At 36.9% G+C, this 25,598-nt stretch overlaps 1 protein-coding gene across 8 annotated transcripts in view; it reads left to right on the forward strand.

Annotated features, from left to right (window-relative positions):
* Positions 1–25,598, forward strand: part of LOC105061295 (uncharacterized) — a 41,314-nt gene that overhangs the window by 8,431 nt on the left and 7,285 nt on the right. For 5 of the 8 annotated variants that reach the window (XM_073261854.1, XM_073261858.1, XM_073261845.1 and 2 more), the window contains 9 exons: positions 2,754–2,948; positions 3,121–3,480; positions 7,533–7,660; positions 7,913–9,085; positions 10,297–10,438; positions 10,563–10,722; positions 10,834–10,997; positions 14,673–14,752; positions 21,487–21,586. In XM_073261854.1, the coding sequence (XP_073117955.1) occupies positions 2,754–2,948; positions 3,121–3,480; positions 7,533–7,660; positions 7,913–9,085; positions 10,297–10,438; positions 10,563–10,722; positions 10,834–10,997; positions 14,673–14,752; positions 21,487–21,586 (2,502 nt within the window). The remainder of the gene's footprint in view (positions 1–2,753; positions 2,949–3,120; positions 3,481–7,532; positions 7,661–7,912; positions 9,086–10,296; positions 10,439–10,562; positions 10,723–10,833; positions 10,998–14,672; positions 14,753–21,486; positions 21,587–25,598) is intronic. The other 3 variants (XM_073261861.1, XM_073261859.1, XM_010945298.3) reach the window with 2 other exon arrangements.

The raw sequence follows: 25,598 nt of genomic DNA on the forward strand, positions 1-25,598 counted from the left end.
AGTAAGGTTTGCCAAATCGGTACTGGAGGGTATATTGGTCAGCAATTGGTCTAGAATGGTATAGGTTTGTACCATGCCATTTTGGAGCATATGGAATAGGAAGAGTCGGAGAGGGATGGGGAGAGGGATACGGAGAGCAGAGGGAGAAAAGGAGAGAGGAAGAGTGAGGGAGGGAGGAAAAGGTGGGTTGAGGGAAACCTTAACTTGAGCGAGAGAGAGAAGAGAGAGGGGGGGGAGGAGGAAGGGGAGGGTTGAGGGAAACCCTAACCCATGGAGTGGGAAAGAGGGATGGAGAGAGAGGGGGGAAGGTTTGAAGAGAGAGAGAGAGGAACTTACTAGTGTTCCTAAGAGAGAAAGGAAGCATTTGAGAGACATTATGGGCGGTTGTTGAGGGGGGGTTTGCTTGCGAGCCGGGGGGAGGGGGCACCTCTTGATACATCACGATGGGGTGGGGCCAACTTGTCACCTAAACCATTTTGGATTTAATAAATCAACTAGAGGCACAAGCTGACAATGGTTTTTAAGCAAACCAGAGGTGGAGAGGGATTTTATAACTGACCCAATCCAACCCAGTTGAATTAATCTAAATTGGTATTTGTTTGGTTTAGTATAGGCCGAACCGCCTGCTTTGGGTTCGGCCAGCAAAGAATGCTTTCAAGGCTTTTTTTTTATATACTTTGATTTAATTATCATTATTATATCTTAATTTAATATTTGAAATATATTATATTTATATAAATTATGTCAATAAATATAAAAATATTTTTATATATAAAGTAATTTTTGAAGTAGTATATCATATAACATAATTTATTTATTTAGTTACATTCACTTAATCGAGTTGAGATTAAGCGAGCTAAGTCTACCTCTATTTTAGGTCATTTGCTAATCAATCGGGTTGAATTTTGAGCTAAACACTAGGTAGCTCGTGAATAACTCAATTATTTGAGATCCATTTATACCGTTCCACTATGAATAGGCAACATAATCTTTAAACCAAAGATTCAGGCCCTAGTGGGACGTCCTGTGGGACATCAGGATGGGGTACTATTCCATGTGTCGGGATAGAGCCGTCTCGTTAGCATCTTAGTGTCCCGATCGGGACGTCTTGAGACATCCTTTGCTTAAGTCTCGGAATGGGATGGGATGGTGGTGCGTCCTGTTCTATGAAAAAATTGGGACAGCCTCATCCCACGGGATTTAAAATCTTGCTTCAAACCATGTTATCTCCTTCCCTATCTTTCATCTTGCTTTCACAACTAATTAATTTTTGAATTAAGACTATAACTTTAGTGCTCTAGTGGTTTTAACTTAATAATCCTACGTCTCAACAAAGGTTCGAAATTTCGGTCAAGGACCCCATATCATACCATTTTTGTACATTGTTGTTACATATGGTACGGGGTTGGTTTGGCATATTGATACTTGATAGTGCACCAAACTAGACTAGTCAGTTAGTAGCACAACTCAACACATCGAAATGGGATAAATGCCCTTGGCTTGGAAAGAAAGGCTTAAAATCTTTTGGTTCTCCTAGCATCCTATTCGAAGTCCTCACTCCCCATCATCGACAATGATAATGGCCTGGCTAGGTAAGTCTAAAGTTCCCATCTCTCTCTTTTGACGCCCTGTTTGAAGCTCTTGATCCTTGTAGCCTCCTCTAGCTCTCCTCCGCCTTGTTGGACACCTTGAACTTGTTCAAAGCCCTAGTCCTCATTGCCTCCTTGACCTTTTCGGACGGTTGGAACATGTTCAAAGTTCTCGGTTTCCATTGCCTCCTCCTTCGGCCTCTATCCTACCATTGTCAGATGCCTCTCTCTCCATGTTCAGTCTCTCTCTCTCTCTCTCAGGTGAGTCTGGAGTTTCCCCCTCTCCTTCTTCATCTCCCTCTCTCTCCTTCTTCCTCTCCCACTGTCCCTCCCTTTCCTTCTCCTTCCCTTGGTCCTAGTATGCTTCCATATAGTATGGACCGGTATGGTACTGCACTGTCCTAGTCGTTGGTCGTCATGACTGTCAGTAGTTATTTGGCTTACTTTGGTTGTGATTATTATGACATGTATAATCCAACGCATTTCACCATTCTTTAGAGCATGAAAATTAATGCAACAGCTATAGTGATCCTTTTTTTCATTTTTTTTGTGAAATGATGGATTCAACGGTGGATTGCTGTCTGATGGAAAATACAACACATTTTGATTGCCTAGATGATATATGCAAGTGGAAAAGAAAATTATTGGGCAGTTGTAGAAAATCAAATCTATCCAGTAGTTTTGCAAACATTTCTATGAGTATTTATGTGCCCATGGAGCTCATATGAAAGAAATTGGTGACTGTTTTGTATTTTGCAATTTTTACATTTATACTAATTTTTGACCATGTGTTATATGCTTGTATTCAAAGTCTGCAGAAATTTAGGGCACAAACTTGATATCAGAAGTACTAGTAATTAATTGCTTATATTTCCATTTAATTTGGTATAATGCATGGGATATATGCTATTAGCAGTTTGACTTAGTCCTAGATTTCGTATTATTTTTTCCTAATGTTATTTAAGAGTGAAGTAAAGCCAAATTAGTGGCATGTTTTAGTGGAAATACAGCTTATTATGTTGATGACATTATTCTTATGGTATTCTTTGCGTATTTCATTCATACTAGTAGTTTTTGTAAGCTGCACAATCTAACCTACGTCAAATGTGAAATGCAATTTCTGTAGTAAAGGCTGACAATTCTTATTTATTATTTTATTTTTAGGATGCTGATCCAGTTCATCATCCACTTCTTAACTTTCTCTTTGTTCACTCATTCGAACCATACTATGGCTTCATTAAATCATGGATTTATCGAGCTACCATTGATGATCCTTATGAAGAGTTTTTTGTAGATTATTTACCAACTTCAAATGGTCCAGTTGGCTCTCCTAGTGACCTCTCTTTAATATTCATCAAGGTAGTACATTTTCATTTCCTCTTTCTTTCTGTTTGGAGTCTAAATATAGGTAATTGGTATGGAACATCCTTTTCATGAGTGCATAGAAATTCGTATAACACATTTTTTGAGGATATTGAATATATGGAAGGTCTAATATATATTCTATTACTTATTTCTAACTGTGTGGAAGGTTGAAATTCAGGAGCGAGATTGTGTATCAATGCCTTGTTTTCTGAAAGATGTTTGTCGTCCCCTTCTCCGAGCTGGACAACAGCTTCAAGTTCTTGTGAAACTTCTTAATTTATGCAGTGTTTCTGTCACTCGGGAAGGAGCTCATATGCATTGCGATATTACAAATATTGTGGAAATGCTTCCGTATTGGTCTGGCACATCAAGTGACTCAACATTTGTCTTGAACTCCCTAGCTTTTACCAAAATCAGAGTAGAAGACTTAATGCATAAGAGGGACACTCTTTACAAAATGATGCTGGAAAGGCTTCAAAGTTTTTTCTCAAATTTTAATGTTAGAAATCGACAGATCAATCGCAATGTAAGAACCATATTCTCTTTGCTGATCACTCCTTTGGTGTTTGTTCACTTGTGACATAGATTCATTATTACTGACGGCCAAATTATTGGTCTAAACTTCTTGTTTTGGCTTTCTTTCAGCTGTATGGCTATGATGAGACCTTATGTCAATTTTGAAGAATTATATCATCGCTTTTCTAATCTGAGTTTGCTGTTAAAAGTTGATAAAGATGAGCTATAATGACATTTATTGCTATATTTTGATGCTTCTAATGTGCTATTGGACTTCAATTTCTCATGCAGTTGTGGTGTAATCCATTAACTTGGGCGTTAGTTGTGGTCCAACCGAGCTATTAGGGACCTCCAAAAGCATCACATTACTAGCTTGCCCTAGATTGTAATAATGGAGAGGGGACAGACTGTTTGAGCAGCCTCTGAAATGTGAACCCTATCTTCTAGCACTCTCTGTGTTCAACATGTCTTCTTCTTCTTTCCAGTATTTGGCACTTACTCCTATCTTGTGTACATATTGCTCATATTTTCTTGGAGAACATAATATTCTGTTGTGAAATCAGGTGTTAGTGATCTTTCCTGTAGGTCTATGATCACCTTAAGGGACACGCTAGTAAATAGTACAATATCAGATGGTGATTTCAGGCTCATTATTGAAAACATGGCATCAGGACTAATGAAAGAAGAATGCCCAAATTCTTGAAAGAGCAATTCTCTTTCAAGATTGCTCTTTCTAGAATTGCTTACTGATGGAACTTTTATTGGCTTCTAGAGTATTTGCAGATTGTTACAATAAATTGGAAGATTTTTTTGTTCAATGGAAACATGCTTTCCTTAAAACAAGTCAAGCAAATGGAATAGCAATATATGCATGTGAGGGTGAGGTTTTTGTAGAATTTTGCTAGCTGGTGATGTGCTCTTGGTCAAGGTTCACTGTTTTGGAACTGGACTCCATATCGATACCATCCTATTATAATGTTGGTATGCAGTCCAGTTTGGGATGGTACGGCAAACTATGCTCCTGATTGAATAACAATATGATTAACTCCAGAATTGTTGTCTACCAACTATGAGGGCATGTGGCTTTTGACTTTAACTTTTATTGGTTCTTTATTTTCTTTGTTTTATTTTTTTTGCGATATGCCTCTAAGGTATGGAATTTATGATCAAGTGAAAAGCTGCTAAGGTGGCTAGGCGTTTTTCAGTTGGTAGGGACTGAACTACCCAGTGATTATTCAACTCAAAAATTGTTGTCCATCATCTATGAGGGAATGTGGCTTTGGATTTTAATTTTGTGGTTCTTTGTTTTTCTTTATTTTCTTATTTTATGTTTTTGTGATACGATACTAAGATATTGAATTTTATGATCGATGAAAACTGCTAAGATGGCTAGGTGTTCCTCAGTTGATTGGCAGCCTGCCTGCCTGGGAACAGCCTAGGTGCCTAGACAGACAACTTAGATAGTTCATCTTTTAAATGGGCAAAAAAATTGTTTAAAAAGGCCTAACACACTTAACCTTCTTTTTCTTTAGCCCTGCATGTAAATTATCAAATACATCATTATAGTATGATGGGAGATAAGATTAATTAAAACCATCGTATGTTTTTGTCACATAGTAATCGACCATATAAGAGTGGTACATGATAACAAAAGCAATCTGTTAAAAGGTAAATTTGAAAAATATTAGTTTGCTAAGTCCGACAAAAATTATAAAGCTGATAAGCCATAATTGAAATTCTGTATTTGCATTCCCATAAAAAGGTGATCGCAACAAGGAGGTAAACAGAGAACAAATTAGAAGAAAAAGAAAAATAGACAAGATTAGGGATTGAAAGGAGAAGAAAAGAGGAAGGAGCAAAGAAAAGGTAGGATCTCTCAAATGAGAAGGGGAAGAATGAGATGAATAACATGAAAAGATAAGGGGAAGAAAAGAAGGAAAAGAATATGAGAAATAAAAAGATTTGGGATCCTTTGGGTAGTCAAAACGAATGTTGACAACCTACTGGAGGGCTATCAGCTATTGAAAGCCTATTGATGAGCTTGAGAAGAGGTCTTAGGAACTCATTGGTTCGTGGGAAGAATTTTTTATCCCAGGAAGCTACTTTCTGGAAGTAGGATTTTGGCATGTTTGGTTGATCATGGGAAAGTGACTTATTGTAGAGTAGCTTATGTTTGGTTGAACATCTATTTTCCTAAAAAATTATGTAAAATACCTATTATACCCTTAGTAGATATAAGACCATATCTTTTTTTTTTTTGCTCATAAACTTTATATTAATATTACTATTATATTTATATTAATATAAATATAATATAAATATATTATAATATAATATTAGACTATAATAATTTATTGTGTTAATATAATACCAATATATATTAATATAATATATATTAATATAAATATTATATTAATATTCAGAACAATATTATATTAGTAAATATTAAAATAATATTAAAATATAATAAATATTATAATATTAATATTATATTCATAAAAATATTAGGATAATATTAATATAATATTATATCACTTTAGTATTTTATCCCAGCCATCTATTGATATTTTGTAAAATCTTAGTCGTGGATTTAAAGGGATATTTTGAGAAGGAAAAAAGTAGCACCACTTCCCATCCTATGGGAAGTGCCAAAACCCATCTCTCCGATGGATTTTCACTTCCTATGAAATGTGGGAAGTAACATTCCATGGGAAGAGCTTTTTTCACTCTCTTTCTTCTTAAAATTTCAACCAAACAAGAGGCCCCCTCTCCACTTTCTAGGAAGTGTCGCTTCCCTCCACTTCCCGTCAACCAAATGGGTCCTAGAGGCTTAGATGGCTGGTGGAGGGCTATGCAGCTAAGGAATAAGCAAAGTGAAACTATATCTTACGATATTTCACTCCTAATTTATTTATAATAATTTTATCCCAGTCACAACTCATAGCAGTGAAAACGAAGTATACAAGAAAGAAGAAAAGTAGGAAGCCTGCGTACTTCAAATTATATGCTGTGTCTATATTGGATACGTATTGAATGCAGTACTCATTGGATACTTCATAGATATGTCTGATACTTGTGTAAAGTATTGTATTTATCAAAATTGAAAACACTTTGGATACTTTGGATACACAGGAGAAACTTCACAGTACATCCAAAAATGAGGGGGAATGATGTTTTCTTTCTTTCTTTAATATTAACCTTTTAATGGTGATCGATCAATTTAGTAGTCTATAATGTTAATTTTAAATTATGAAGCATAGTTGTAACCCCCCACCCCACTCCCCCCACCAAAAAAGAAAAAAAAAGAAGTATAGATTGGAGTCTGTCGATTTGGATGAATGATGACTGAATGATGAGATTGTAAAAGCTGATGATATCATGTAAAGTGTGGGCTATGCTATTTTTATGGCCTACCATGCTTGATGGATGATTTTTTAACATTAATGAATATGCATTATATTTGGATATGTATCTATGCTTGTATGAGTGTATGAAGTACATATATATATTCATTGACATATCATAGCTGTATCACATCCTACTTTTTCAAGGTGTGTTGTATTGCTGCATCCTTGTCCTATATCTGTGTCCATTCTTCACAGGTAGAAAACCAAAAAACAAAAGGAGTATATATGTCTTTTAATATAAGATTGCCTATTTGGCCACTACCTAGGCTGTCTAGGCTCTCAAAGTGCATAGAAAAAATATTATTTATCCAGAGGAAACTAACTGAAGCCTTGCTACACAAATCAGGAAACTGGGGTTTGCTTACATTTCTTTCATTTTCAAGTTGATCTGTATGCTATGTCCTATATGATTCTTCTTTGAATGATTAGGAAATTGTGTAGTACTGGTTATATTGTTGCAAGTGTATGCTTGCAGTCTGTTTTGATTGTTTTGCCATCTTGTTTCTTGGTATCACATGGTGCATTGTCCCCATAAAACTGATTACTACTTTGTAAGATCCCTGTATTATTGTTAATGTGATTGCACACTATTGTTTAATTGTTCATGTTTGTAGAGTAGCTTTTCTTTTGTTTTAACTGAAGGAATTTTCTTTAGGTAATTCCTTTTGCTAGCACACCTAGCTTGCTTGGTAAAAGAAGAGATGTAAATGACCTGAGTTTTTTGGCTTCTGATGAGGACTTTATTTTCTCTGGCATTGCTGATGAAGAAGAAGCTGCCAAAATGTAAGATTCATCTTTCTAGTTTTTTCTTTTCAAAATTTTCTCCAACAAACAGGATTTTGGTCAGCTTGTCTCTGTCTGAATGCCAAACCCCTCCACCAATGAACCTGTTTCTGGTTTTATCAGTTGACATATTTTTGATTCTGGAGACTCTATCTTATATATATATATATTTTAAGGTTGCCTATTGTGTGCTTTTTTCCATTTTATTGTAGTATTGTTGTGTGAATACATTGAGCTGTTTTCTGATTTCAGGCCAGCAGTTCGAAGAGAGGAGGATGCTTCTTATGCATCTGAGGATTCTTCATATGAGTTGGAACCATTAAAATCTTTAGAATGTTCTTCTTCATATAGTTCTGTAGAGGAAAATGAACCTGAGGTGTTTTTTAGGTTACATGATAATGTATCACAGCCAGAAAAATTTCTGCTTTCAAATCTATCCACATGTTATACCACTGAAAATATACTAGAGAACTCTCTTGAAACTGAAAGGTCATGTTCTCAGATTTTGTGTCAAAATAATCATAGTAGAATGGTTCCTTTCTTTCCTCTATCCAACCAGGCTTATGAGGACGAGAAGTTGATTCAGATTCCTGTTCCCATTCAATCAGGGAACGTACAAAGTGCTAAACTGTCAGATTCTGTACATGAAGGTTATCATTCTGGTAGATGCTGGCCATTAGGAGGACTTCCGAAAAATCCATTTTACAACTATAGGAACTATATGGGTCCAAAAGAACCACACTGCTCTGAGAATAGCCTACGGATGACAGATGGGAACACAGAAACCCCAGAAAGGGAAGAATCAATTTTCAGTGAAGTGTTCATTCCATTCAACTTGAGGTCAGATACAGATAATAAGGTAAAATTTATGAATAGCAGAGATGGACATCTTTCTTTGCATATTCACAAATTATGGAATTCCGAGGACTATCATGATCTCAGCACTAACCCCATGGTGACAAAATCTGCTTGGTTTCGGAAAGCTCACAACTTGAGAAATGGAGTACTCACAAAAAATGAGGGATCCTATCTCCCATACTTTGACTTCTCATCTGTGCTACTTCCTTGTAAGGCTTCTTCTGGGAGCGTGTTTTCCGGTTCTGGACATGGTTTTCAAGTCGAGCCTCCAGTTGTGAGCTCTGGTGTTTCTGCTGTACAAGTGAATGGAATTTCTGAAGGCCATATGCAAGATAGTGTGGCAAATCTATCAGTTTCAAGTCCTGTTTGTTCATTATCAGAGGAAAACCATGTATCAGGGATTCTTCCACAAAGTGCTTTTGGTGGTGCAGCGTGGGTGCAATCGTTACAGTATTCTGGTGAAGACACCATGCTCAGTTCTAGAGAGACATTGGATGGTTCTGCAATATTTGAGATGCCACTTTTTGTCGCTATTGACAAATGCATACTACAAGAAATCTTGCTTCAGTATCCTTATGATTAACACTTTTATTTACATAGACAACAGTTTTCTGGTTCAGCATGATATCTGCTGGTTTGTCCTATTGCCAGCATTTTGGAGTGATCATATCCCTTGCATGTAAAAGTGCCCTTTTCTTTAGCAGGTTTTATATATAGTTAAGCTTTTTGGTTCATGATACAGGTTTTAGATAGCATGTTATCTATCCTGATAATATGACTTTTTTTTTTCATCTTTTGCTGGTGAGTTGGGTGCCAATTGACCATTCTTTTTTTATATGTTGCATAACCTTGGTAGATAGGGAAACATAGGCTATTTCCTGTTTTCTACATTTCATATGTTACATTTTTTTTGCTGATCCAGTATGCTATAATATTAAATGCTTATATATGTCTAATGGTTTAAGTTATTAATATCTGTACAGGTTCCACAAAATATGGCCCTAAATTAAGGGTGGAATGGAGCAAAAAGATTCATGTAGCCAACCCCAACTAGTTGTTAATTTAGTTAAGTTGAGTTGTAGGTTTAAGTTAGCTGGAGTTTAGTTGTTTGGTCATCAGGATCATGGTCATGTAATCTGATTGGACTCCTTCCAATTGATTTCTTTTTTCTTGACCTTATGATTGCACAAGTGATTGATTTCCAAAGCTTGCACAATACAATTGGATGATTTCTTGTATTCTAAGATTGACATTTTGATTTGTTAAGATGCTTTGCTCAAAAACAAATGTTTCTTTCATGAAGGTTCGGAAACCGGGATTGAATCCTGTCATTGAATATTTGCAGTTTTATCTTATTAATGGATTAAATTAATGATAAAGAATTTTGTGCAATCTGAACATATTGCTTGATCAAGTGTAGAAAGTAGATCCTTTTTACTTATTATTCATGGAAGCAGAGGGTAAGAGCTATTCAAGAATAATGATTATTTGCTTGGGTTAGACTGAAAAGAAAATCATAGAAATTTAAAGGCATAATATTATGCGAGGCTTGGATTAAAGAGACTACCATGGAAAATGCAAAAACAGATATATGATTCAGCTTTTGAAAATCGTAATTGGGATGCAAATTATGTGACTCATCTATGACCTGCTGATTCCTTGCTGATGAGTTTCTATTAGCTTGTTTCCATCATTAGCTGCTATGTGGTCATCTGAATGATGATAATATGAACTGTTGCTACACAGAGATTCCATTCTGTATGCCTTAACTAAACTAGGTATAAATATGTCAGCAACTTCACTATTAAGTTTCTTGATGAAGGATTTGATCTGCACGAACATTTATTGGCATTGCGGCGTTACCATTTTATGGAACTAGCAGACTGGGCGGATTCATTCCTTAAGTCTCTTTGCAATCAAGTACTCTCTTAGTTCTAACTTATGAGAACCATCAAGTCCCATAAAATCATTCTAGTTATTTGATTGATAGGAACCAAGTAAATTTCTTGATGATTTAAATTGTTTCCTATTTCTGTTTTGCAAGAAATGGTCTGTTGTTGAGCCAGAGCAGAAACTAGCAGAAATCCAAGGGCTCCTTGAGTTGGCTTTGCAGAGATCTTCATGTGAGACTGACCAATACAAGGAAAGATTATTTGTCTACATAAAGGGACAGAATACAATGCCTCTGTCAACTTCCATAACTGGTACATATCTTATTTCTCAAAGTATGTAGCCATTCAATTACTTATTAGTTGAGGGCTTAGAGTCTCTTGTTAATCATTTTAAATTTTTTAATGTATCAATTCAAATTGCAGGCATCCATGTGTTTGATTTTATGTTGTTGGGCTACAGAGTTGACTGGCCTGTCAGTATCATTGTGACACAAGATGCATTAAAAATATACGCTGAGATATTTGGTTATCTTGTTCAAGTCAGACTTGCTGTTTTTTCTTTAGCTGATGTATGGTACTGTTTAAAGGTAATAATTTCTAATCTTTCCTTTTGTCCCAGTTCTCATTATGCTAATAGATGTAATTACTATCCTACTGTGGAGAGTCATTGAAGGCTATTTCTTTATTCTTTCGATGATTCTTTGGTTACTGAGGATAGTAATGCTAATGGCATGTATACCTTAGCCCATAACCTTGACGTTTAGTCCCAGTAATATGGGTTTGACTAACAGATATATATTTATCACAAGATAACTAACCATAAGAAGATTATAAACTTGCACTTCGAACTTACCTGTTTTTTCTTCTTTGGTAAGGATTATCTTGTCATTTTTTAATATCCCTGGTTATAATTAAGGAATTCTTTTATAAAAACTGCAGGCAATACATATTACAAGGAATTTTGACATATTATAAATTTTCTATATGGTTTCATTCTTGATATCATTAATTTATCCTTCTATAGTTTTGAGATTTATCTTTTCTTATAACCAACACTTTTGAGTTTTGATAGTTCCTCAGGTCATCCCGGCAGTAAAGAAGAATAACATTCCATACAATAAGCATCCTTGCTTTGAACATACAACATTTGTAGCTTTTACTTTTCTAAAAGATGCTTATGGAAATTATTGAAGGGTTTCTCTGGAAATGGACTCTGCCGCTTGATTGGAAGGAAACTTCAAGACTATTTTATTTGCTTGCATTAATTTCTCGACCTCTATGTATCACCTCCATTTTTGTTTAGCCCCATTGAAGCTCAGCACCTCCATAGGAAAAGATTACATAATAAAGAAATCAGGTCAATGTCATGTTTTCTTGTATATAGAGCTTGTATCATCACTCCCTAACTTTGTTTGAATAATTATTTCCAGGAACAAAAAATTTCAGGATTGTAATTTTCCTTTTTGTCATTATTTGCTTCATAAGTGAAAATTTTCGATCATGGGAGTTAAAAATTTGGGAAATTCTTAAGCTGTTTTTTCTTCTGTAAAATTATATAAGAAGGTGGAAGCATAAATAGGGATGGCAGACTCTCAATAAGGGAAGGCATAGGTGTCATAGTATAAGGATTTCCATCAATTTTTCCAAAATGTTTAGAACTGTAAGAATTTATTGTGAATACAAAAGGATATAGATGTGACAATTGGAAGTTACTAAATTTATTATCAATCACAAATTTCATATGCCAATTATGCACAAATCTTAATGGTTAGTGTAAAATACAATATCTTGCCATCCTTAGGTTTGGGAATTGAGTTCATGCATTCCATGTGAGAATGCAGAAAGAAATCCATGTTACTTCCATTTGAGCATGGAATAATCAAAGCCTAGTCTGCATGCCTCGCATGGTAGGTATAACAGCATGCTTCTAACAAAAATAAGTGTGCTTGTCTGAAAAAACAAAGCAAAAAGAAAAAAGTTATGGGTAGCTCATGAATCTCTTAGTATGGTCCATCATTTTGTTATAGTCCTATGAATAGCCCTATGGAAAAGCGAAAATAATCAATGATTGCACAATTTTATTGAGATTACTATGATTTTTTTTTATAGTTGGACAACTACCTTATTGAATATTTCTCGATGGGATGATTTATACTATCTCACTGTTCAATTGTAATGAAATATCATACCCAAGAAATATTCTAGTATTAAATTGAAACTCCCTAGAATATTTCCAATTTTGTCCATGAGGTTCCAGTTTTCGTGGCTCCATTTTTTTGTTTCCAAAAACATGCTTTGTGCATCTTTTCGGCTCAGATCTTGCATTGAACTCATACGGCAAGGTTTCAAGAAGAGACAGTGTGCAAGTCAAATATCTCCATCGACATGCATAGCATGTGGCAAATTCTAGTACCCTAGAAACAAGCATTAGTATTATCTTAGTGGTCCATATCTATGGAACAAGGATTCAAAAACCATTAGAATGGGAAGGTATGACCAATCAAGATTTTAAATCCTATAGGACAAAGGTGTCATGGTTTTTTTATGGAACGATATGCCCCGTTGTTCCGTTCTGTCCCAACAGCAGTCTCGGTCATGCATTCCAGTTGATATGCTCCATCTTTCTCCCCTTCTTTCCTTTCTTTCTTTCTTTTTTTTTTTACTTTCTTTTCTTTCCGTTTCTTTCTTTTTCTTCTCCCTTTCTTTTTTTTCATTTTTGTTCTTCTTTCCTTTCATTTTTCCCTATTCTTCAGCATTCCTTCATTCCTCTTTCTTCTTCTCTCTATACAAGGATGGCTTTTGGAGTCTTGAGCCCGTCCCGGTCTCGTTTTCTTATAGGAATAGGATGGGGCGGTTGGGATGCCCTCCGTGCCCCCAGGATATAAAACCTTGCGACCAATATCACACCATTTCAATACGAAATCTGCATCGACACGGATATAGTGACGTTGAAAACCTTGCACACTAGCACATAGTAGTGTACAACAGATGCACAACGTCTATACCTTACTGACTATGTCGGTGCACGCGAGCAGGTTCCTAAAGCTATCAATTTCAGTATGTATCATTGGTACTGGTACTCTATCAATATTATATTATTCTGACCAAACAATATATTTAATGCATGGTATACAATGCTGGACCAAACCTCCTAGATCATGAACCAGGACAGTTCATGGTCTTGATATGAGTTTATGCTTGAACCATTCCTTACTGGCTTGGTTACCAAACTATTTAGAACCAACCTGTTCGGAGCAATTTGGCTTGGTAAGGGACTTGTATCCATTCAAGGCCTCAATTATTGAGGTTGAAAGGGCCCGACGCCTTTTTCTCCTCCTGTTTTAAGGTAAGAGAGGAGAAAGAGAGGAGAGGAGAGAGGGAGAGAATGGAAGGATGAACAGGACGTTAGATCTAGATACCATCTTCCATTTTCTTTTTTCTGTTACATCACATAAATGGCAAGATATTAAAAAATTATGGGATAATGCAAAATTTTGTACTTTGGCATAATTTCATCACAAGGAAGCTTAAAAAATTGGAAAAAATATATTTTTTGGCTTAAAAAATTGGAATTTTTTTTTTTTGGATGTGTTGGTACTTTCAATACAGTACCAATACTGTACTGTGCCGTATCGGTCTCCTCTAGGTATCCATCCTATGCGGAGACTGCAAACCTTAATTTAAAGTGTTGCTATCAAGGGTTAGAGTATTGGCATAGAACTCATCTGCTATGTAAATTGGGGCACTAATTCTTTGTTAGATTATCTTCTCATAAATTGAATATATATGTTTGATTTGCTGTAATGCTTTTGCCAAATGATACTGATTTGTGTAAACATTAAAAAATTGCATTACTTTTGTTATGTTGGCCTGTTTAGTGATAGAGTAGGACGTTGTTGTCATCTCCATAAGGAATGAATGGAGGGAAGAAGAAAAGGACCAAGGAAACTAACCAACATAAGTGTCCAACCTAAAGAGCGCTGCATAAAATTATGACAGGGTGTCATTCTGATTAACTCTTTTTACTTGATTATACACACACAAACACCATGATGACATTTTCTTCCAGACCACTTCCTTAAGTCATGTTTTGTGGGGTCCTCTTGAAACCTTGGCTGTATCTGAGTTATTGTTATCTGCCTGTGAATGTAGTTAGAGTCCTCTTATAGGCTTAGTTTATGGTTGATCGATCACATTTGCCATATAAATGTCATAAATGAGTACAATATCTGAACTGATCACCTGATGTTGGTACTTAACAGGCCTTGATGCCTTCAATTTATCGCAGTCGACATAAGAATTCTCATGTAATGATGGACTTCAACATCTTAATGAAAATGAGGTAATTGGAGCAGTCTTTTCTTTTTTTATTTTTTATTTTTTTTATTTGTAGTAGCTGCATTCTCTTTCAATGTGTTTCATGTGAGCTATTTCCGTGTCCTCCTTTGGTATTATAGCAGTTAGCATTTCTATATGTTATATCTGGATGTATCTCAGCAATTCTTTTTTTTAGTTCATAATTGAAAACCTCTTCCATCCTTTTTTCACCTAATGTTGATCAGACTACAGTAGTAGGTGCCTTCTGCGCAGCTGATGTGTCCACCCTGTTGATCTTTCATGCTTGCGCTCTGGCAACACCATTTAATCTCAGTTTTTCTTGTCCTTTCCTTCATCCTTTTTCGACAACAGCAACCCCCTTGTTGTATTTGAGCTTTTTAGAACGTTATTGCACATAGAGGATAGGCTCCAGTTGGGGGAATGGGACAGTTTTTATATATTATGGCTGGAGGATTGGTAGCATTCAGATGAGCCAAGTGGAGCCGAGTATCATGTTGTTTAGGCTTGTCTTGTTATGTAAAGGGGGTAAATAAAATTCATTCAAGCTTTGGGGTAGGTTCATGCTTGTCTCATTTGTCATGTGAACCAAGCTTGAACAAGCTTTTTATCAAGCTGAGCCAAGCTCATATTCATCTTTGTGAGCTTAAGTTGTTCAAACTAGCTCTTTTGTGAGCCTAACTTTAAAAATGATCCGAAATCAGCTCATTTCTTAGCTGAAATGATCTTGAATGAACGATTATCAAGCTGATCCTTCATGAATAGGTTGGTTCTTTTGTGGCCCTAAGGATTGCAATTTTTCCTTTCAAAATAGTTGTCTACAATTTGATTGGACTTTTGGCTCATAATTTCTACTGTTAGAGAATACAATTTCCTACATTAAATTATTCCTTCTCCCTCGTCCTATAGGCTATTGTTGAGGGTAAAGTTAGGGTGTTGCACCAGGTTCATGAGCCTTAAACCACCTAATTAATAAGCCATGTCCTTTTAGCCCCTAACCAATCCTCTAGGTAAGTTTCTCTCTTGCTCAAATTTGCCATGGCTAAGAACATAGGGTTGATACAAGATTGAGAGCCTAAAGAAACATCCTTCATGGGTCGTGGGGATCCAAATTGTTGGGGTAATGCTTCTTGATTTTATTTTGTGTCTGTAGTTCCAATTGAAGGAAAAACTAGGACAGCATGCATGCTAGAACAATATAAATTTTCATATATGCAGCGGAAGCATATTTATCTAACATGCATCATCTAGATCTCATCTCATGAGATCATCTCTATCATGTTTTTAAAATCTATATGTTGGAATTTTGTAAGGTGCGCATGCATGTGGATTTCAAAAACTTCTTTTCAAAATAACGCAGCGAAAAAGGAGATTAAAACTTCTTTTAATCTAGAACATATGTGCATAAAAACAAAGCACATAGGATCTAGTTCATATGCAGAAATTAACTCATGCTGATTTTATGCTGAAATTAAATATGTGATCGGATCACATATCTATTTCGTTAATCCTTTCTTCAATCTGAATCTGGAAGAAGATGGATTCTCCCTTAGCCACACAAACGTCTAGCCTCTATAGGTATTCACTTAAGATCAGTCTGGATTGATCCTCTTTGGTGTAGATCTTTCTTCTCCAAGAACGATTTTTCTGCAAATTTGAACCAAACTTGGATCTTTTGATCAACTCTTGATCTCTCCTTGATCTTCCTTTCCTCTTCTTCTTCTTCTTGATCTTTCTTTTCTTGATCCTCGAAGCAACCAAGACCAGCAATCAGCAAGAAAGAGGAGACGCCCAAGCTTGTTGGGTGTTGGATGATGGTGGACATCCAAGCTTTTTGGATGTGTGAACCAAAGGGAGAAGAGAGGAGGGTGTGGGGCTGTTTGGGAGGCTTGGAGCTTTTTGAAAATATGATGTAAAACACTTGGGGGAGGGCCTTTTAAATAGAGAAGCAATTGGAGTCCTAACCAAAACCAAATCAGCTACTTAATGAGTCCTAATCGCATTAGGACTCCTTGTTTCCCTCATGCTTTGACCATGCCCAAGTGAACCAAGGGTTGGTGCCCTTTAGGGCTCTCTCTCACATGCCAACCAGAGGAGGTGCGCCCCTCCCTTGTTTTTCACGCCTTCATCAAGTGGGCATGCCCATATTTGATCAAATCAAGTGGCACCCCATCCAATTAAATCAAGAAATTAATTAGGGGATTGGACTTTTAATTTACATGATCCAAAATTCTAGGCACCCAACATTTGGAGTCCAATGAACTAATTCATTTAGGTTCTTAATAGGTAATTAACTCGAATTAATTCTTATCAAATAAGTAATTCCAGTCTAAAGAGGAATTGGATTCAATCTTGTGCTAGCAAGGTCATCTTAAACCCAATTGAAACTTTTTAAGTCCAATTGTTTAATCCATATCAAATTTCTTTGTTGTGTGATCTCATAGATTCAATTCTATCTGATAGTGAGATATATCATAATCTCTATCATAGTATCATTGAAATTCTTTTTAATGATCAGAATGATTCAACTCTAACTGAACAAGGATCATCGATCTTGAACAATCCTAGTGAGCTCTCACAATCTACTAGTGACACCTAGCAGTATGTAGTGGTAATCCAGCAGAATCGAAAAAGAATCTCAAGGTGTAGTTTCTATGTGATTCAGTCTTTTTATCGTGAGTCCTGACTAGATGACAGGTCATGGATTAATTGTCAAACCTCATCATCAGTTATATGATAGATTTGATTAGCTCAAATTTAATTGTGATTCTCATAAAAATTTTTTCATCAATCACGCTATTGTGGTCACAGACTTATGGACTTAGCCTTTCAAATCTCAAAGAATCATTTTTTTTTATCAAGGTCGATAGATTCTTTCTAGATGCGCATCCTACTACAGTGGATCAATTATCGCCAACATGCACTATAAGGATTCAAAGAGGTTATGTTTATATGCAGTCAAACTCCAGCAGTCTTACTGTGAGCAATCATGCCATCGTAGATCAAAAGATCATTCACATAACTATAGCATCGAGATGATCGCTGATGATTGAATAGAAATCCACATGATCTCTCGTATGGTCATGCTCAATATTAGTTCTTTAAAATTATCTGTATTTTGTCACTCAGTATCTCTACACTGTAGATTGAAAACTCATCTACCTCGAAGGAAGTGATCTGTGTGTCGATCTATCCGGATCGATCACCGTCCTCATGATGATATTTTGATCGAAAGTAATTTAAGAATTACTTATACATGCTTCTAATTCTTAATACCTTGAGAATGTATATCATAAGCATTAATTCCATGAACGATTCAAAGGTACATCACACTTGAATAAAAATAAAATATGCCCTTTTATTGATCAAATCAATATTTTAAGTACAAATTTGTATCTTAGAGTATGACAATTTGTCAGTCATATTGGCTTATAGGATATACATCCAACATTATATGCAGCAAATAAAATTTTATTAAAATAAAAACATGAAGATCTCATCTTCATCTTTGCATGGGTAGTTATTCACCGTAAATGATGATCGTGGATATTTTTTTGATTTTTTTTTTTAAGTCGCACAAGCGTTCGGCCTCTATAGGTATCCACGGGATAGATCTAGGAAGGCTCCTCTTTGTTTCTTCACCAAGAAACCAGCAAGCAACTTCAAGGAAGAAGGAAGAAGACGAGAGAATTCTCAAATCAGCACCTCGAACCTTGGCGTATAGAAGAAAGAAGACGCCCAATCTTTGGGCATGAAAACCAAGATGCCCAATCCTTGGGCGTGGGCATGAGGAAGAGAGGGAGAGTGGAGCGTGGAGAGCTAGGGAGGCTAGGGTTTTTGGTCACTTTCTTATTTTTTATGTCTTTAGAGATCACATCTCAAGCCCCTTTTATAGGCCAAAAAGAGTCCAACTTGGTTTAGAAATTTGATCAAATCAGATCCTTATCTCATAAGGAATCCAAAATCAATTTTTATTAGGACTCTTGGGGCGCCCCCACTTGCTCTCCTTGATGCCAAAACCAGATGGGGTGTGCGCCCCATCTTTCTGTTCTAATTCCTTGTCGTAGTAAGTCAAGGGGCCATGGATCCAATCCATTTGGGCTTAAGCCTAATTTCTTCCAACTTTATTTATGAGGCAAAACCAACTCTTGGCTGCCCATAATGCTTGCAATTGACTTGGTCCAATCTCCATCTCATAGGAATTTAAGTGTAAAGAGGACTTGGGTTTAACCATGTGCTAGCATAGTATTTTTAAATCCAATAGAATTTCTCAAATTTTTAACCCAATTGGACCATGTGAGTCTAATTGATTAATTTTAGATCAAATCCCTTGTTGTGTGAACCCATAGGTTCAATTCTGTCTAGTAGTAGAATATATTGTGATTTCCATCAACAATATCATTGAAACTCTTTTCAATGGATTGAAATCCTTTTCAATTCAGTCAATTTGAGAATTATCGTTCATCAGAATAATTCTCAATTGATCCTACAATCCATCAGTGACATTTAGCAGTATGTAGTGGTATTTAGTAGAACTGAATAGATGAACCTCTAGGTGCAATTGCCATGTAATCCGGTTCTTTTATCGTGAGTTTCGACAAGACCAAGGTTATGGATAACTCATTAATCTGATCTTGTCATATATAAGATTCAATCAATCTAAGTTCTTAGTGAATTCTCATGAAAATTTCTTTCCATCATTCACACTTGCCACGGTCATGGACTTTCGAACTCAGTTTCATGATCCTCATAGGACTTCTCTCTAACTATCAGAATTGATAGATCCCTTATAGGTGCACACCCTATTCTTACAATGAATCTACTGCAGTCAAATATACCTCCAAATTTCGTATGACTAGGAGATCGAGTTATGGTGTAGTCAAATTACAGCAATCTCATTGTGAATAGCTGAGGTACTACAGGTCGAAGAACTATTCACACTACTGTAGCATCGAGTATGTTACGACGAGAAGGTAGTTATTGGTCACGCTCAATACCTTTATTCTCTAACAAGCATCTGCACTCTCGCTCAGTGTCTCCACACTGTAGATTCGAGACTCATCTACCCATAAGGAAGCGATCCATGCACCAATTTATCTGGATCGATCACCGTCTCCGTGATGATCCTATGATCGGGAGCAGTTTATTAATTAACCACCAATGATACATACCTCAAATTTTTAACTCTTGAGAATATGTGTCATCTTGTTAATTCATTGGACGATTCATAGACATATTACACAATATGAACGAATAAATAATCCGAATTTTATTTCATTAATAAGTCAAGGTTATAAACTATGCCCTTAGAATGATTATATGTGTCGGCCTAATTAGCTTCTAAGGCATACATCTAAGCACCAATTAATTAATTTTATATAGTTGATGTCAAGGTTTTACGTCATGGTGGGATGGGTGGTATCTTGGCTATCCCATCTTATTCTTGTGAGAAAATGGGATTTGGATGGAGTTGGGATTCTAAAATCCATCCATGCGGGGAGAGAAGAAGAAAGAAGAAAGAAAGAATGGAAGAAAAGATGAAGAAAAGAAAAAAGTGAAAGGAAAGAAGAAGAAAAATGGAGGAAAGAAAAAGAAAAATGAAAGAAAGAAAGGAAGGGAGAAGAAAAAGAAAGGAAGGGAGGAGAAAAAGAAAAGAAGAAAGAAAGAAGAAAGAAAGGATAGAGAAAGAAGAAGAAAAAGAAAAAAAAGAAAGAAAGGGATAAGAAAAGAAAGAAAAAGAAAAAGAAAGAAAGGAAGGTAGAAGAAAAAAAAAAGAAATGGAGGAAAGAAAGGACAATAGAAATAAAGGAAGAAAGAAAAAAGGAAAGAAGAAGGGGAGAAAGATAGAGGATATCCTGTAGGATGTATGATTGGGACTGTTGCTGGGATGGGACAAGATAGTAGGATGTCCTGTTCTATTGAGAAATTGGGAGACTTCCGTTCCATGGGATTTAAAAACTTGATTGATGTGACAATCTTAAGATTTGATGCTAATGCTGTAGAAAATCTTGAAAGAGGCAAGTTAAGAAGAGATGGTTAAGGAAGTGAATACGAGGGAGTAAATGAATAATGAGAAGAATGAAATATAGCAACCTAAACCACTTGAGAACATGGAAATCCACTCAAAGCTTCAAAGCTTCACTAAAAGGAATTTACTCTGTAAATTCTGCTATCTTAGTAGCCTAAGGGATGCAAAGTAACTTCATGATGGCTGAAAAAAACAGCAATAGAAAGCTGCTCCCAGCATGGCGGCATCACTAAATGTCAAAGCAATAGTTATTGAAGCCCTTAAGTACTTATATTTACACAACCAAGATCCACTAACTGTTTTACTTCATCTCTGTGCACCTGTCAATATCTTGGCCCTACCTTCTGTACAGGAACCTAATTTGGTCATCTTAAAGAGCTGGAAGTTTTATAGGATAAGCTTCACCGAGGTAACAATATCTTTCTGAAGTTAATAACATTGTGTTGTTGGCGAAACTTTCTTTTAACTCCATGTGGAGGATTGTCTTGACATCTTACTGCTTTTAGCTTTTGACCGAAACTTTTGTTCTAACAATGGCCTCATATATCTATGTATGCCATATTAACTTGCATGTTATCTCATGCCATATTAGCTTGTATGCTTCATGCCATATTAAACAGAAACCATATACATTTATCCATTCCATTATCTTATTTATAGAAGTTCCAACATTAAGCAGCTTGAGCTTACTATGTTGTTCTCATTATTTCTAGGCAACAAATAAATCACTTTGTTTCTACACTCCAACAATATGTTCACTCCCAATTATCAGATGTGTCATGGTGCCGGTTTCAACATTCCCTCAAGCGTCAGGTATAAATACTTGTTTGGCATCTAATGCCATCTAGCTTAATTACTTAATTTATGTCCTTGCTATTTCTACTCACTTACACTGTACAAATACTTGAATGGTTCTAACAATGAGGGTAGGCTCCCATGATAACATACTTTCTGCCAGCAAGTCGGTACCTTGTGATGATATAGGTCATTATGGGTGGTATATACCCACTGGTATGGGGCCATACCAACCAGTACTTGAATCCCTGCTTTGTGGAGTGATTTTCACCTTATGCATTAATGTCAGAAAGGATTTACATGCTTCATGTTGAATGAGGAAAGCTGATTGTTTTGTCGTAGTAAACATGTGTCCTCATTCATCTTATGGGTTACGACAGGATACTTTTTAAGATGCCTAAGGGGGGGGGGGGCAATAGTTGGTTGGTTTTGCTTATTGTCGAATATGTCAACTTCTTAATGCTTAAGTATCGCCTTACAATTTCTCGCTTCAACATATATGGTTTTTGTTTAACACACATTGAAGATTGTCAATACAGACAAGTGAATCCTGGGTATTTGAACTTCTCGAGGGAAGAAGGAACGAAAGAGAGACAAAAACAAAAGCAAGAAGGTGAAATAGAAGAGGACAAGGGAGCAATGAAAACAAAAAAGGGAAGCCACTAATAAGGCAAGCATAAGTAGAAATTAAAGCAAGAAGGGAAGGTGAAGAAGAAGATGAGAAGGAAAAATACATGAGAAGGGTAAGGGATAAGTAGATGCAAGAGAAGAGAGGAAGATGAGATAGCAATATTGGTGATTGGTAGAAGGGGGAATGATGAACGAACAGGAGTATTGGAGCTACTTCTCTTATTCTAGAACATAGGTTTATTCAAAAGTGCAGGAGAAGTGAGGTCGTAACTTATATTAACTTCTATATGGTTCATGAAGATCCTGAATTTTACACACTATTCTATGCGTTTTAAAGCAAACTACAGTTTAGCTGTCATTTATAGCTTCCAATTGAACAACAAGGTTCTGCATATTTGAAATAAACACCTGTCTGGATAGTCTTTTAATTTGGACATATGGAAAAAATGTAACATAATTATGAATAAAGTAAAAGAAAAGAAAGTGAAAAGCTAGAAATAAGAAGAGTGAAGCAAAGTATTTTGACCATCCACACCTTTATTGTATTAGATTGTTAGGGCACACCTCAGTAGTAAGACAGAATGACCAAAGTACCCCGAGTGGATGATTGAGCATGACATGCTTTAAAATGTGCAAAGACCGTCCAACAAGGTCCAAACAGATTGTTTGAACAGATATATTGAAACCATAAGAAAAAATATCTTGAATCTCTATCCTTTCAAGATTGTAAATATTGAAAATTAGTGGGTTGAAATGTCAGCTCTTTCTTTAGTTCTATCCAGGTTTTGAACCGTCTCGAATTGGATGGTTTAGGCTGTGTCGAACTGTATCGATGGGAAATTAGTCCGGTTTCAATGTACAAAATGGCACGACGGAGTCTCAGAGGGAGGGAGAAAAAGGAGAGGAAGAGAGGGGGGAGAAGGAGAAGAGAGCAAGGGAGGGCCTCTGGCGGCCGTCGGAGGCCATCCGAGGTCTGTCGAGCTTGGTAATGGTGGAGAAAGGGGAGGAGAGAGGGGGGAGGTCAGGAGATTGGGGTTACGGATCACCGGAGGGATGCTGATGTTGACGTGACTTCTCCGACGGTCGGTGAGCGAGCGTTGAGGGTGGTCGAGGCCAGACGAGCTGATGAAGGCTTCCGTTTCATTTTTTTTTGTGGTTTTTAACGAGCGAAGTCGGCAACTTGGTTGCTGTATACCTCATTCTTTTTCAAAAAAATTCAGTTGAAGTCGGCAAATCGTTTACCGATTTTAGCCGATTTTTTTTTTTAAATAAGGTGAAGTTGGCAACGCAATTGCAGACTTTGCCCGTTTTAACCCAAAAAAAATTGAACAGGGGCGAACCCCTATTTCGAATCCGGCCTCCTTTGCTCTCCAACCTCGGCCGCCCCTTGGCCACCCTTCGCTTTCTCGGAGTTAGCTCATCGGTCGTCGTAGAGCTTGCGGTGGCATCGCCGCCCGTCCGGAATCCTCCGAGGGCCTCCAGTAATCCGATGAGTTCTCATCCTCTCTTCTTCCCTCCCTCCGGCCTTATCGAGCTCAGAAGCTCGAGGCCCTCTTTTCCTCTCCCTCTTCCCCCCTCTCCTCTCCCTCTCCCTCTCCCTCTCTTCCTCTCCTTCTCCCCCGCTCTCTTCCTCTCTTTCTTCTCCCTCTTCCCTTCTTTGCCATGTCGGTTCGCACCGATTTGGTCCGATATGGATCCGTACCGACTCGTACTGCAGGCCGGCTTACATGGGTCCCGGTTCTGGCTATGAAAACTTTGGTTCTATCTTAAGGAGGCAAGGTTTTGGTAAACATCCTGATTTACTTGAAAACCTATGGATGATGGTGGAATTTATGTTTGATTTTTCTCAACTTTTATTTTCTACATTTGTGTCAAAGTGCTAAGCATCAAAATTAAAATTTCAAATAAATCAAACTTTCTGAAAAAGCTAATACTTAATGCCTATAATAAAGAACAAATTTTAAGAAAGTGATGCATAATTATATAGGATAAAGCAATACAATATCCAATACAACATCCCATCCCATCTCAGCATCCTCTTCTGACCTCGAAGTCCCTCGCCTTATCGTCTACTTCTCTAGCGCCTTCGCCATCTCCGTCATTGACCACATCTAGCTCCGCATGCTCCGCTGCGAGGATGGCGATGGCCCCAATGCCCTCATTGTCCTTTCCGACCTCCTCTCTTCTTCGGTCTTCCCGTTCGACCACCTTCCTAGCCTCTGGCACCAGTTTAGGGCCGGCCCATTTTGATAGCTCTATCCAACATGTCTTTAATAAGTTTTGGTTGCATTATTGGTAGCTGATGAACTTGATCTGCTCTTGTAGCCACTTCTCCATCAAATCCCTCTAAACAATATAAATTAGAAACACTATAGATCAGGCTGATTTGAAATTTGTGTGGCAGCTTTATCAAATTAGCATTTGAAGTAAGTTTCTTCAACACTTTACATGGGCCGAATTTCCTTGATTTAAGTTTGTGACAAGTGTCTTTCAAAACCTTTCTCACCTCAGATGCACAAGTACCAAATCACTCTCTTCAAAGTCTTGGACCTATCGATGTTGATTGGCAATAGTGGCATAAGCTTCATTTCTGGCTTATAAGGCTGCTCTTACTTCCTCATGGATCTGCTAAATGTGTTTTGCAAAGGTCTCTCTATCATCACTTGCTCAAGCTTCCTGTGGCAATGACACTAAATCAAGCACATGTAGTTAAGCCTATACGCTACTTCAAAAGGTGTCTTCTTTATGGTTTTATTAACTGAATTATTGTAAGAAAATTCAATTTGGGGTATACCAAAGTCCTAGGTCGTCACATTATTGTCAACAAGACATCTTAACATGTTACCTAAACTCCGATTAATTGCTTTTGTTTGACCATCTGTTTGTGTGTGGCACGTGCTCGACTATTTAGTTTGAGTCCCAGGTTTCCTTCATGAAGTTCTCGAAAAGTGCCCCATGAACTTGACACCTGTCAGACACCATGGAAGTTGGAACACCATATAGCCTTACCACTTATCTAAAAAATAACTCAGCAACATCTATAGCATCAGCAATTTTAGACTATGGAATAAAGTATGCCATGTTTGAATATTGGTCCACTACAACAAAAATGGAGTCATTTCCCTTTGTAGTCTTAGAAAGACCCAATGCATGGGGCTTCTGGTTCAGGAAAAGGAGCATACAAGTATTTTTAGATTTCCCTGTGCTAAATCGGAAAGCTGAACACCTCTGCACTAGTTTGTCTGCATCTTTATACATTTTCGGCCAATAATAACAATGAGCCACCATTGCCAATGCTTTTTCCCTGCCAAACGTTTTCTGAAGCCATTACCATGATGTTCTCTTGTTATCTTCTCGTATAAAGACCCCTTTGGAATGCATAACTGACTTCCCTTGAACA

This window comes from Elaeis guineensis, chromosome 1 (assembly GCF_000442705.2).
Source record: "Elaeis guineensis isolate ETL-2024a chromosome 1, EG11, whole genome shotgun sequence".
Lineage (NCBI taxonomy): Eukaryota > Viridiplantae > Streptophyta > Magnoliopsida > Arecales > Arecaceae > Elaeis > Elaeis guineensis.